Source organism: Choristoneura fumiferana, chromosome 28, assembly GCF_025370935.1.
Source record: "Choristoneura fumiferana chromosome 28, NRCan_CFum_1, whole genome shotgun sequence".
In the NCBI taxonomy this organism is placed as follows: Eukaryota; Metazoa; Arthropoda; class Insecta; order Lepidoptera; family Tortricidae; genus Choristoneura; species Choristoneura fumiferana.
Window position 1 is genome coordinate 6,126,876 of NC_133499.1, and position 12,913 is coordinate 6,139,788.

The 12,913-nt window shown below is 39.5% G+C and overlaps 2 protein-coding genes across 3 annotated transcripts in view; one reads left to right on the top strand and one right to left on the bottom strand.

The window, feature by feature from the left end:
- Positions 1-12,913, bottom strand: part of LOC141443926 (juvenile hormone esterase-like) — a 142,233-nt gene that overhangs the window by 117,951 nt on the left and 11,369 nt on the right. The window lies entirely within an intron of this gene.
- Positions 8,277-12,913, top strand: part of LOC141443917 (probable multidrug resistance-associated protein lethal(2)03659) — a 53,786-nt gene continuing 49,149 nt past the window's right edge. The window contains 3 exon segments of the mRNA XM_074109296.1: positions 8,277-8,465; positions 10,204-10,266; positions 11,539-11,615. Coding sequence (XP_073965397.1) covers positions 8,386-8,465; positions 10,204-10,266; positions 11,539-11,615 — 220 coding nt within the window. The 5' untranslated portion in view covers positions 8,277-8,385.

Here is a 12,913-nt window from a genome sequence, read left to right on the forward strand (position 1 = left end):
GAGTTACTTGTTAAAAGTATGAGTTTATGTGGTACAAATCCACTAAAAGTTAGGAGTTGTGACAGTATTAAGGCAATTTCTTCATGGCTCATCTAAGTACCTATGCTAATTGTATACAATGACATTGTTCTAACAAAGTGTGCCACTTACGTCTCCTGGCTGGGTTACGGGACAGAATAATGTGTGTATACACTAAAATGTTGATTGACCCTAATAATTTGCAGGTGGTAGAACCTTGTGCAAGGTCCGCCCGGATTGCTACCATCTTGCTCGCTAATCCTGCCGTGAAGCAGCAGTGCTTGAGAGTAAGACAGCCGGTGAAATTACTGGCACTTGCTTGAGGTATTCCATCTTAGGCCTCTAGGTTGGCAACGCATCTGCCATATCCCTGGTGTTACAGATGTTTATGGGCGGTGGTGATCTCTTACCATCAGGAAACCCACTTGCTCGTTTGCCTTCTCGCGTAGAATTCGTTTTATCCCGCGAGAACAATGCAATTTTCCGGGATAAATACTATCCTATTGTCCTTCCCCGGGACTCAAACTATCTGCATACCGAATTTGATCTAACCTCCTGCCCACCAAAGGTACTTTGTTGGAATATTTTTTTGAAACTTACAAATTATATTGCTTAGAGCTTAAGATGTCCAGGAATAACACCCCTCTTTTTGCGTCGGGGGTTAAAAATAGAGGAAAAAAATCTCCAGCTTTTCCTACTAGTTTTTCACTATGTCTTTATAAAGGCCATCAGTGTCCAATTATAAATATTTCTTATGTCCTTCCCAGAGGAAGGATGTAGGTACGAGGCTAAATCGGTTCAGCGGTTTAGACGCGAAGGGTAACAAACATACAGACAGACATACTTTCGCATTTTTAATATCAGTAGGATTGCCTGGAGCAAGTGTAACTTGCGTTCTTAGATCGCTTGCCTGTGTGTAATGCGATTCTGAAGGTCGTACATTAATGCTATGCAGCCGACGCTAATTTAAATTACGGTTTAATTAAATGTTTAATAATATTTGTGAAGGAATTGAGCTCGCAGAACAGCTTACAAGTCAACTAGTTTGTCCAGGGCCACCATGGAACTTTATCGTAGTAACTAAAAATTTTTTTTGTTGAGATTCAATTTTTGACTATATTCAATACCTGGATTACCTCGTTGAGTTTCTTGCCGGATTCTTCTCATCAGAGGTTTTTGCGAAACGGTGGTAGATTTTTTTTTGACATTCATAAGTGCTTGTTATAGCCTAAAATGAAAAGATATTTTGACTTTGACTTTGACTTTGGACAGTTTATAACCCCCGACGCAAAAAGACGGGTGTTATAAGTTTGACCGCCATGTGTGTCTGTCTGTCTGTCTGTGGCACCGTAGCTGTTAAACGGGTGAACCGATTTGAATGCGGTTTTCTTTGTTTCAAAGCAGGTTTTCTAGCGATGGTTCTTAGACATGTTTCATCAAAATCGGTTTAGCCGTTTTTGAGATATTGAACTTGGAAGTCACAAGGGGGTTTTTTTACTCAATGACAGTGAATCCTGTGGTCACCGCCATGGCCGGGTCACCTCTGAGTCAAATCGGTACACCAAATCAATTCGGCACAGCCAACCATTGCTGAAAGCTGGCACCTTGACCTGCCTCTGACCTTTTTGACTATTAACTATGACCCGGTGACGCAATGGTTACCTTGATTTAATAGCATGGGGTGAAGATAGGGTGGTGTTGTGTCAGACCCTACAATACGCAGTGCAAAATTCGAAATTCTTATCTTGACGTCCCGCTCACGCTTATATTATTTAATACGAGAGTGAGAGGGACGGTACGATACGAACTTCGATTTTCGCGTGGAATTCGGTTATCGCCCGCGTATCCCTCGAACTGCATTTTTCCGGGATAAAAAGTAGCCTCGTATGTCACTCCCTGGCCTATAAACTATCTCTATGGTCTCTATGCCTAAAATCACGTCGACCCGTCGCTCCGTTTCGACGTGAAAGACGGACAACATACAAACACACACTTTCGCGTTTCTAATACTAATAAGATATTAAAGTTCTGTGGTATAACACAGTTTTCCGTAATTTACACTTTCTCTAAACCTACACTTGCCCAATTCCAATTACGGCTCTTTCTTGAAATTGTATGTTATGTTTATGTACCTATTGTATAACTGCTAATTTTTCTGCTCATTGACATCTATGTACAGTCACGTCTAAAAATATGTATACAAAACAAGATTGCATAAATATGTAGTCATACATTGTATCAAAAATATTTATCTATTACTGACACAAAAAATTGTATTCATTAAACTTTTTCAGTATTATGTAATCACAAATGCTTCAGAAAGTTGCATACTTAAATAAATTGCATTTAAATGTATCCACCTCGTAGGCAAAAATAAGTATACATGAATGGGTTCCATATACATATAACCACACCAATTTGGCAAATATTTGTATACGCCGTTTGATTCATAAATATGTAAACACGATTTGATATTTTGATTCGTTTTGAAGAATTACTGTTTTGTTAAGATTACATGTCTGTCTCTTTCGTAACCTGCATGCGGGCAGGGACATACATACTACGAATCCATACTCCATTAAAATAATATTATATACTGGTGACCCGTTCCGGCACAACACGGTTACGGTATACATAGACACCGTGAATAACACTATTTATTTGTGAAAACCGCATCAAAATCCGTTGCGTAGTTCGAAAGATCTAAGCGTACAGACAAAAAAAGCGACTTTGTTTTATACTATGGAGTGATGAATTGAAAGTAACTCTGTCTGTTCCGGTATCACGTCGAAACCGACTGGTTTTGAATGTCAGGGGCTGAACATAGGGTACTTAGTTTTTATCTCCAAAAGCAACCCTTAAGGGGAGAAAATGGGGGATGAACTGACTGGAGTGAGCTGGATGAAATTTGGTATGGATATATTTAATTTTTTATACACCATCAACATCACCAAATACTTGGAAACGTCCAGAGTGGTCATTAATATCGACTAAGCCAAAGCGATCAAGTTGTTCGGGTCATCCACTGAGGACAGATCCACTGAAGCATCTATAAATTTGCAATCTTTAATCATTGTAAGTTTAATTATAGAAGACAGCTTCTGAATGACGATGACAGAATGGCGATCTTGCACTTGACAGTATAGTATATGTAAGTAATTGATTTTAAAATGAAGTTCTTCCATGAAGCCAGTGACTTTCTTTTATAATATATAACCTATCTGAAGTTACTAATAGGTAGTGTTTTCTATCTTTAGTCTATACATCTTTATCTATTCACTTTAATGTGAAGTGTTGGAAGTGTGGACACAAGAACTGGCTACAGTAACATTAACAATATAATTAAAATAAAAACAAAAAATGCTTAGTGCACCTTTCTGAGAATGACCCTAAACTGAAATACTCAATATTTACAAGTCAATTCAATCTAAGGACTGTCAAAGTGCGTCATAGAATAATCGTGAGATAGACGTATGCAGTGACAAGTCCGCACTGTTTTCGTGAATTGTCAAATCAGTTAAATATACAACTTACGATTCTATGCCAGTCAGACAAGGTTTGTTGTTGCAGTCTGGATACATATTTATGAATCAAACGGCGTATACAAATATTTGCCAAATTGGTGTGGTTATATGTATATGGAACCCATTCATGTATACTTATTTTTGCCTACGAGGTGGATACATTTAAATGGAATTTATTTAAGTATGCAACTTTCTGAAGCATTTTGTGATTACATAATACTGAAACAGTTTAATGAATACAATTTTTTTGGTGTCAGTAATAGATACATATTTATGATGAAAATGTGTGGCTACATATTTTTAATTTTTTTTTGTGTATACATACTTTTAGACGTGACTGTACCATCAGCCAAATATGTGGTCTACCACCCTAAAGCTGAAAATCTTTTGCATGTCATAAAACAATAAATGCCAATAGACGTGTCTGTCAACTTGAAAGTTCGACTTTAGCGACATATTCATTTGATAGGAACTTGTTTAAAAATTGGTAGACCACTTATTGGGCTGATGGTACCTTACGGCACAAGACAGGCTTTTTGGAACATAACCAACAAAAAGTTGGAAAACCCCTGACTTGTCGCTTCAAAGTTATATATCTCAAAACAGCTAAACCGATTTTGATGAAACATGTATAAGAACCATCGCTAGAAAACCTGATTTCAAATAAAAAAACGCATTCAAATCGGTCCACCCGCTTAAGAGCTACGGTGCCACAGACACACATAGCGGTCAAACTTATAAATGCTGTGATCTTAGAGTTTAAAATATTCAATAGGCTAGGTAACCTAAAAAATGTTGGCATTTTCACAAAATAGTGTACCCTTTTCTTTTCTTTTCAATCTTGGAAAATATATGGTTTTTCCTACTCAGAATCAAGAGCACAATTGATTCAGATAGTTTAAAAAATGACCTACAATCCACAAAAAATTACAGTTGTGACGTTTTTTTTCATACACTCAGGCTGGAAACAGTGCTCGACCGACGGTACGTCCCGACCGTACGTCCTGACCGTCAGCGCTGACCGTCGGTTGCGAAAATTCATTCAGTGCTACGCTGACGGCGAACTGCGACGCGTGTGTACAGTTCACAGGTCGGTCGCTTCGTCAGCGAAGCACTGAACGCATCCATACCATCTTATAGCTCGTCGGTCGACCGACGCCGCGCGACCGACGAGCCGGACCGACGGCTCGACGGTACCGTCAGCGTAGCTGTGTGCACATTCATAGACTTGCATAGATATAGCTACGCCGACCGACGGTCAGCGCTGACCGTCGGTCGAGCACTGTTTCCAGCCTCAGTATGGAGGTCACCAAACTGACTCAGAAAATATATTGTATTGTTGAATGGCACCTTGTGTGTAACCGACCTTCGAATTAGACAAGCCCAGATGATTTTGGTTGTTTGGTGTCACGTTCGCGTAGTTGTTTTGTTTCTATATATCTGCTGATATGATTAAGTACCTAATATAATCTAACGAGTCTTTGTTTCCGAATCACAATTGTCTGTACAGGTCTTCGTAACTGATTGTTGTAAAAACCGGCAAAGAGCGTGCCGGATACGCCCAAGATAAGGTTCTGTGGCCGTTAAGAAAAAATAAAGTATAGTTGAAATTTTATAAGCTGGGGGTGTAGGACTTCAGAACTCATCTGGTAAAGAACAAGTAACGAAAAATGCAAACAAATAGCTACCGTCTTCTCTAAGTTACAAGGTCGAAATTGCAAAAGCTTAACTCATTAAGAAAGGCCTTTCGTCATTGTAAACGGTACTCAGGTAGGTGGTCGGTATTGTAGTGTGTCCATAATAGAACAATGTTATCTTTACCAGATGAGTTCTGCAGTCCAAAACCCTTAGCTTATAAAATTTTAACTTTTTTTTATACTTAATCTTTATTTTGTACGGCATCTTCCAAGTAAATTTGAAATTTGAAATTGAGTTATTGTGATGTGATGTCTGGGGGCGACTGAAAAACAGCGTCTGTTAGCCAAGGGACTTTGTTCTGCAAGGCGCAGGCGTAAGCTGAGTCGCTTTCCCTTTTGATAGTTTGATTGTACTTATTATTTGTTATGTACCTATGTAGAATTTGTAAGCAAACTATTAAATAAACATCTTTATTATTATTAGTATAGGTTATTTACTCTTAAAAAATAGAATAGATACTACTATCTAAAAGAGTTCTTTGCTGGATTCGAGAACCCTAAACATCTGCAAAATATTTCGATGATACCGAGTAATTAATTGCATGAAACTAATTAAGATTACACCAGTATTATTATCTAGATAGTAGTCAACATGGGCAATACAAATAAGAATACATATTATATCTGAGCTAATATCACCTTGTTTAGAGATAAATCTTATCTGTACCGTATACTATTACTATTGTATGATAAATGTTATCTTTATCGCAAACATATGTGTCAGTTGGTGCGTGGTCCTGTATAAAAGCACTGTCGATGCGTGCGAGTCTTTATTTTAGCATTAAAGAGAAGGTAAGCAATCTTGACGTGTCTTTTTATTGAAAAACGGTTTTGAAAAATGAGCCACAGAAAATATAGGAAAAAAACACCAAAAAATAGCTTAGTTGTTGCAGTGCCCTACTTACAGGGTTTCATTTCAATCGATTACACTGTGTTTTAAATCAGGTTGTGTTTGTGTTTTTGAATCCCTTTTTTGTTAGCACTAGGTATAGTTGAAACGTTCTGAACTGAGCTCATCCGCTTAAGACTTCAATAATGCAAACATGAGCTGAGTTCAAAATGTTCCAACTATAGGTAAAATCTTTGAGTATCTAGATAAATACTCAAAGGGTAAAATAGGTGTGGCGTACGGGTAGACGGACAATAAGGGTTCCGTTTTTGTCATTTTGCCTACGGACCTCTGAAAAAACATTGATTTGAAAACGCGCGTTTTCTCAGAGATAAGACCAATCTTCATATATCGATTGTTAGCCCCCGAAAGCCTAACATAGCAAATCGTAGAAATCGTTAGAACCGTTTCCGAGATTCCGGATGTAAATAAATAGAATTGCACGTTTTATTAACCCTTTGAATGCCAGGAACACCTAAGGCAGTTGTCTCACCGCCGGCGAGGAAACGATTGGCTATCGACTATTTTCTCGCTCAAGAAACGAACAAAAGATATAAGATCCTGTGTGAGTAAAAGAGACACATATATTAATAGTTGATCGCTGGCGGTTTACACTGCCGGCGAGAACTCGCTCTTACATCATTTGTCGCAGCGACAAGAGCTAAGACTCGCTGAGCTATAAAACTAGCTCAGCGATACTCGCTCAGCGCTGTTAGCTTGGCGGCCGCCCGGCTCGAGCGAGTAGAGCGAGTAATCGCCCGTCGTGCTCGAACACTCGCTTTTCACTGCTCGCCCACTCGTTTCTAGTTACTCGCTCTGCTCGCTTCTCGCTCATCGTCGGCGGTGGGACAAGTGCCTAAAGGCGTCGTTTGCAGTGCCTACCACGCCAACAGCACCTAAAGGTGTCGGAGCCAAGGTGTAATCCACCATGGATAAAATCTATTCCGTCTTCTTTATATTTTACACAATACTGCGACTTCATTCAAATATGAAATCGTTCAATGGGTTTAAGACATTTTAATTTTGATCTAACCGCACCGAATAATTCGCAGTTTGTTCAGGACGTGTTTGACCAATCGTATAAATATTTCTAGTTCGATGTCTTTTGTATTCTAACCCGCCTTGAATAGCAGTAACAGGAAAACTATTGTTATTTTACCTGTTCGTGGTATTACAGTACCTACTTTATTGCCCATTCATAGAATGTCACCGTAAGTAGGTACAGTCCCAGCAGCGATATCTGGGCCAATCAGCTTTTTTACCGACACTAATCTGTCCGCGACATTTTTCAAACAACTGCAGATTTTTGTTAGTAAACATGTTTTTTCTGTAATTTAATAGATGGTGTACATGAATAGGTACATGCCATCCTACGTAAGTTTAAGCTATTAAACCGTGAAATATCTTGTTGGAAGTACGATTTTTTTGGTAACGCTAGAGACAATTTTGGTAACGTAGGAGACGCCCAAAGTGTCGGTAAAATAGTTGATTGGTCCATCTAACACTACAAAGCGTACATAAAATGTCTGATACGACTAGGGTTACAGTCAGTATCAAAAGTAGCTGGTTACTTTTGTACTTTGTCGTTTTAAAGCCATGTACTTAGTGCCATAGAAGATTGACAAATGTGTTAATGTTTCAGAGTAAAAAAGTAACCAGCTACTTACTATTGATGCTGGCTGTACTAGATGAAAAATTTACAAGACCGGAGACAAAAGCTGATTCCCGTCAAAAAATCCTAAGAATTTGTCGCAATACCAGATTATTTTCAAAACGTAATTCACAATTAAAAAAGTCAATCATTATTTTAACTAGGTATTGGTATTTTGTGTTCTCGGTTGATTTTATTTGTGCAATTAACTTGACCAGAGTTGATTTTTTAGTTTTATAAGGAAGATTGTTTTTTGATTTTGTCACTTTTTAATAAAAATATGTAATAAATCCTCTATTTAATTGAGAGTTCTAAAGACCCTGTGATTTCCCGCTATTTCCAAAATGCGGCCGAAATCCTGAGAAGAGTCTCAAAATCCTGATATTTTATCCCGAAAAATTGCATACTTCCTGCGGGATAGCGGGATAACAGAATTATAAGTGAAAGAAAAGTACTTGGTAATGATGGAATTTGACACGAACTTTCTTTTGTTTCAGTACCCAAAATGGCGCCCTAGCGCCGCCTAGCGTTACAAAAAGGTGCCAAAAACTATAAGCATAAGATTGTTGATATATTTATAAGAGAACAAGTGTCTTGGTGCCCAATATGGACCCGGGGTACTTCGATATCGAGAGGAAACGAAACCCCAGAGAGGAGGCGGGTCTACTGTCGAAGCTCACTTTTTGGTAAGTCGGTTAACATTATTAATCTATCTTAGACGCAAGCCACACAGAAAATATGGGACAGAGGCGCGTCGCAGTCGCGCAGTGGCGTAGCTACCGGAGGGCTAGACGGGACAGTGCCCCGGGGCCTCCAAGCGCAGGGGCCCCTCGGGCTCTGACTTCATCATCATCATCATCATCATCATCGCCCTATCTTAGTCCACTGCTGACATAGGCCTCTCCAGTTGCACGCCACTGAGCACGATCCTCGGCAGTCTCATCCAGTTCTTACCAGCTAACCTGCGAAGATCATCGCTCCACCTAGTCTGAGGGCGTCCTACGCCACGCTTGCCGATTCGCGTCTCCACTCAAGAACTCGTTTGCCCCAGCGGTTATCAGTTCTTCGACTGATATGGCCGGCCCACTGCCACTTCAGTTTGCTTATCCGGTGAGCTATGTCGATGACTTTATTCTGTGTCGGATCTCCTCGTTTCAAATTCGATCCTTCAGAGAAACTCCGAGCATAGCCCTTTCCATAGCTCGCTGAGTGACTTTAAATTTGTCAGGGCTCTGACTTACAAACTATAAATTTAACTAGTGAAAATTTCTCACACATTCGTAATATAAATAAAACAGATTCCAGGAACGCGGCTTTAATAATGGCAACTTATTAAAAAAATACAGGGGAATTCCCAACAAGTCTCGAACATCACCACTAGTGCCTTTGGTTACCTAGCTATACGCCACTGCAGGGGTTTCGACCGATTGAATCAGTTTTCATACTTATACGATGTATAGAAACGTATGATGGTTATGGAGTCTTTTGTATTTTTATTTCAACTCCAAATTTGTTACTTTTACGGGTATCCCGTGAACCATATCGAAAATACAAACTGAGACATGGATGCACAGAAAAACCAGAAAAAGAGACCAGCTGGGTTCGATTCCCAGCGCTGGTCTCTTTTTCTGTTTTTCTGTGCATCCATGTCTCAGTTTGTATTTTCGGTATAGAAACGTCGCGATGCAAAGCGCCTCGTCTCTTCTGTCTAGAAGAGACGAGACGGAGACGTCCTCGCCCCGTGTCCGCCCCGTCCCCGACGTGCCCCCGTCCCCGACGTGCCCCCGTCCCCGACGTGCCCCCGTCCCCGACGTGCCCCCGTCCCGCGTCTCTTCTGTGTCGCTTACGCCTTATATTATTAACCCCCGACGCAAAAAGAGGGGTGTTATAAGTTTGACCGCTATGTGTGTCTGTCTGTGGCACCGTAGCTCTTAAACGGGTGGACCGATTTGAACGCGGTTCTTTTTAATCGAAAGCAGGTTTTCTAGCGATGGTTCTTAGACAGGTTTTATCGAAATCGGTTCAGCCGTTTTTGAGATATTGAACTTTGAAGTGACAAAGTCGGGGGTTTTCCAACTTTATGTTGGTTAGATTATAATGACTTAGGTTCCGTTTTCACCAGAGATGTGCAAGGATGTATTGCGACGAATGTGTTTTTGTGAACCAATAGAAAAGTTAGTAGCGACTACAAAAAGTCGCCGGGGGCGAGGGCCCTTAGTTTGGGACTAGGTCTATTGTAGGGAATTCAAAATCGGTTTTTGATGTATGGAGAAAAACCGAACACCGGGTTTTCTCCATACAATAAAAACCGGTTTTGAATTCCCAAAATTAGTGTCAATGATGTCCCATGATATTTATTTATTTATTTAATGATTTCGTATGAGATTTCGAATATGAATGTAATGACGAGTTTTCATTTGACAGGTACACTAGAGAACTTTTCGTGAAAGGTCGGAAAGGACAACTCAGCATATCAGATGTGTACAGGTTAGTAAAGTTGTAAGGTTATAGATGTAATGTATGTAGTAAATAATGTTGTCTTGGAAACGTTAGTATTGTCGTGCTATCCCATCAAGACAGCGCAGGCGAAGGTCGCATCACGAGATTGATAATCGATTCGATCGACCAAGATACTAAAGTGACAGTGCAGCATAATACGAATAGTGCTGCTCTCTCTGGCTTTTCGACATAGGGCAGAGTACCGTTTGTGGCCATTTATGTTTAAATATACGTTTTAAATAAATTTATAGTAATAATTCATTACAAACTTTATACGTTTCAGTATAAACTTTTGATAACTCACTAAACATATTATTTATACTATAACTTTTTATATAGGACTTTAAATGTCAACTGGCCAAAAACGGGCTTAAGGTGGCCAAAACCGGTACTTCTGCCCTAATTGCAAATAATCTATGAAACATAATATTTTATGGAAACAAAAATTAAATTTAAGCATTCAATATTCTACTTTCCATAAGCATTGCGCTTTTAGGCAGAACTTATTAAAATGAAATTTAAACATCAACATCTGCAAAAAGTCGAAATACCTATCTCTTAAACCATGGCATTTTCATTAGACCCATTTTACCTTTTTTAGAATGTGTGTTAGTACGTCACAGATCCGTTGATATCTTAAGATTTTTTACGTATAACATACCGAAACTTTTCGGTGATTGCCGGTTGTGGCACATCACTATTTATGACATGTAGGAAACAGGTAACACATGAAACGTCATTTTAGTATCTCGGTTTATTAAACAGATTAAACCACAGACACACAACAACACACAACAGACACAACAGAGAGAGTTCTTAACAGAGTTAAGATTTTTAGTCGATTTTGTTTACACTACATTCTATACATAATTTTGATCGTGGTTGTTGGTTATAATATCTCAGTGTGATATACTTCAAACTCGTGGTATGACATTGGTCATTGTCACTAATCAAAAAAATACCCTATTTATTTAATACAAAGTTATGTAGGTTATTTTAAGGTTCTTATGACATTTCAGAGTAAGATAAATACGAATGTTATTGTATAAATAAAGAAATGGGTGTATACAGAGATGCCATTTATTAATGCATTCTCCGGGATAAAAAGTAGCCTACTTATATCACTCTCTGGCCGATAAAGTGCGTGAAAGAAGGACAAACATACAAACACACACACACACCAAACACACACACATTTATAATATTAATATGGATAGTATTTATAGTAATAATGTACATAATTTACCAATTACATTATAGATGTACGCCGAGTCACAGAGCAGCGCCCCGGGGCGATGCCCTCGGGGAGAAATGGAAAGAGGAACTGGAAAAACAGGGTGAGTTATGACAGTTTTCCGTCAGGTGGAATGGTTTATAATATAATAATACCATTTATTTACCACAAAGTTTTACATTATATATAGTAGTTTGCCAATGACCACCACACTAGGCAGAGCCTGTCTCGTGAGGTGCTTTAGTAGCGATACCTACAAGACTTTAATGGTCCATCACTGTTTCCTACAATCTTCGAATAATTACTAACTCTAAGTACATTGGAATGATTAGAAGCAAAAAAAAAAGTAAGTTGCAAGTGGTCTAAGAAACAACTGCTCCTAACCTGTTTCTGTCGAGAACCTGAAAAAAACATAGGTTAGGTTAGGTTAGAGTTGCGTCAAGGCGCGAAGCGGCTCAGCCACGCGGAATAGGAGCTCTGCGAAGCGGTGCGCCGTCGACTTTGAGTCAAGGAATTTTATAACACTTACTAGGTAGGCATGTTGATACTTAGACTTAGTTAATTCGTTACATAGACCAGCTGCTTTTTAGACGAAATGATACTAACCCGTTTATTTTTGTATAACGTTGACCTCCGCAAATGGTGATGAAGTCATTATTAACCCCCGACGTAGAAAGAGGGGTGTTGGAGTTATAAGTTTGACCGCTATGTGTTTGTTCGTCTGTCTGTGGCACCATAGCTCTAAACGGGTGAACCGATTTGAATGCGGTTTTTTATTTCAAAGCAGGGTTTCTAGCGATGGTTCTTAGACATGTTTTATCAAAATCGGTTCAGGCGTTTTTGAGATATTGAACTATGAAGTGGCAGCGTCGGGAGTTTTTCAACTTTTTGTTGATTAGGTTATTTTTTTTCCGCTAGCCTATTTTTGTGTCCCACTGCTGGGCAAAGGCCTCTCCTCTCTTGCTCCACTCCTGCCTATCGAAGGCGTGCTCCCGCCATCCCACATTATAGGCATCTAAGTCGTCCCTCCATCTCCTCTTCGGTCTGCCTCTATTACGGTATCCGTCACTAGGAACCCATTCCGTAACAAGTTTGTCCCAACGTTCTGGGTTCAGTGCCACTTCAACTTGGCCCTCTACGCCCACGTCAGCAATTCGTGTCTAGGTTAGTATAGGAGAGTATAGGTTAGGTTAAAAAAGCCGTGGTGGCCTAGTGGTTTGACCTATCGCCTCTAAAGCAGAGGGTCGTGGGTTCAAACCCCGGCTCGCACCTCTGAGTTTTTCGAAATTCATGTGCGGAATTACATTTGAAATTTACCACGAGCTTTGCGGTGAAGGAAAACATCGTGAGGAAACCTGCACAAATCTGCGAAGAAATTCAATGGTTTGTGTGAAGTTCCCA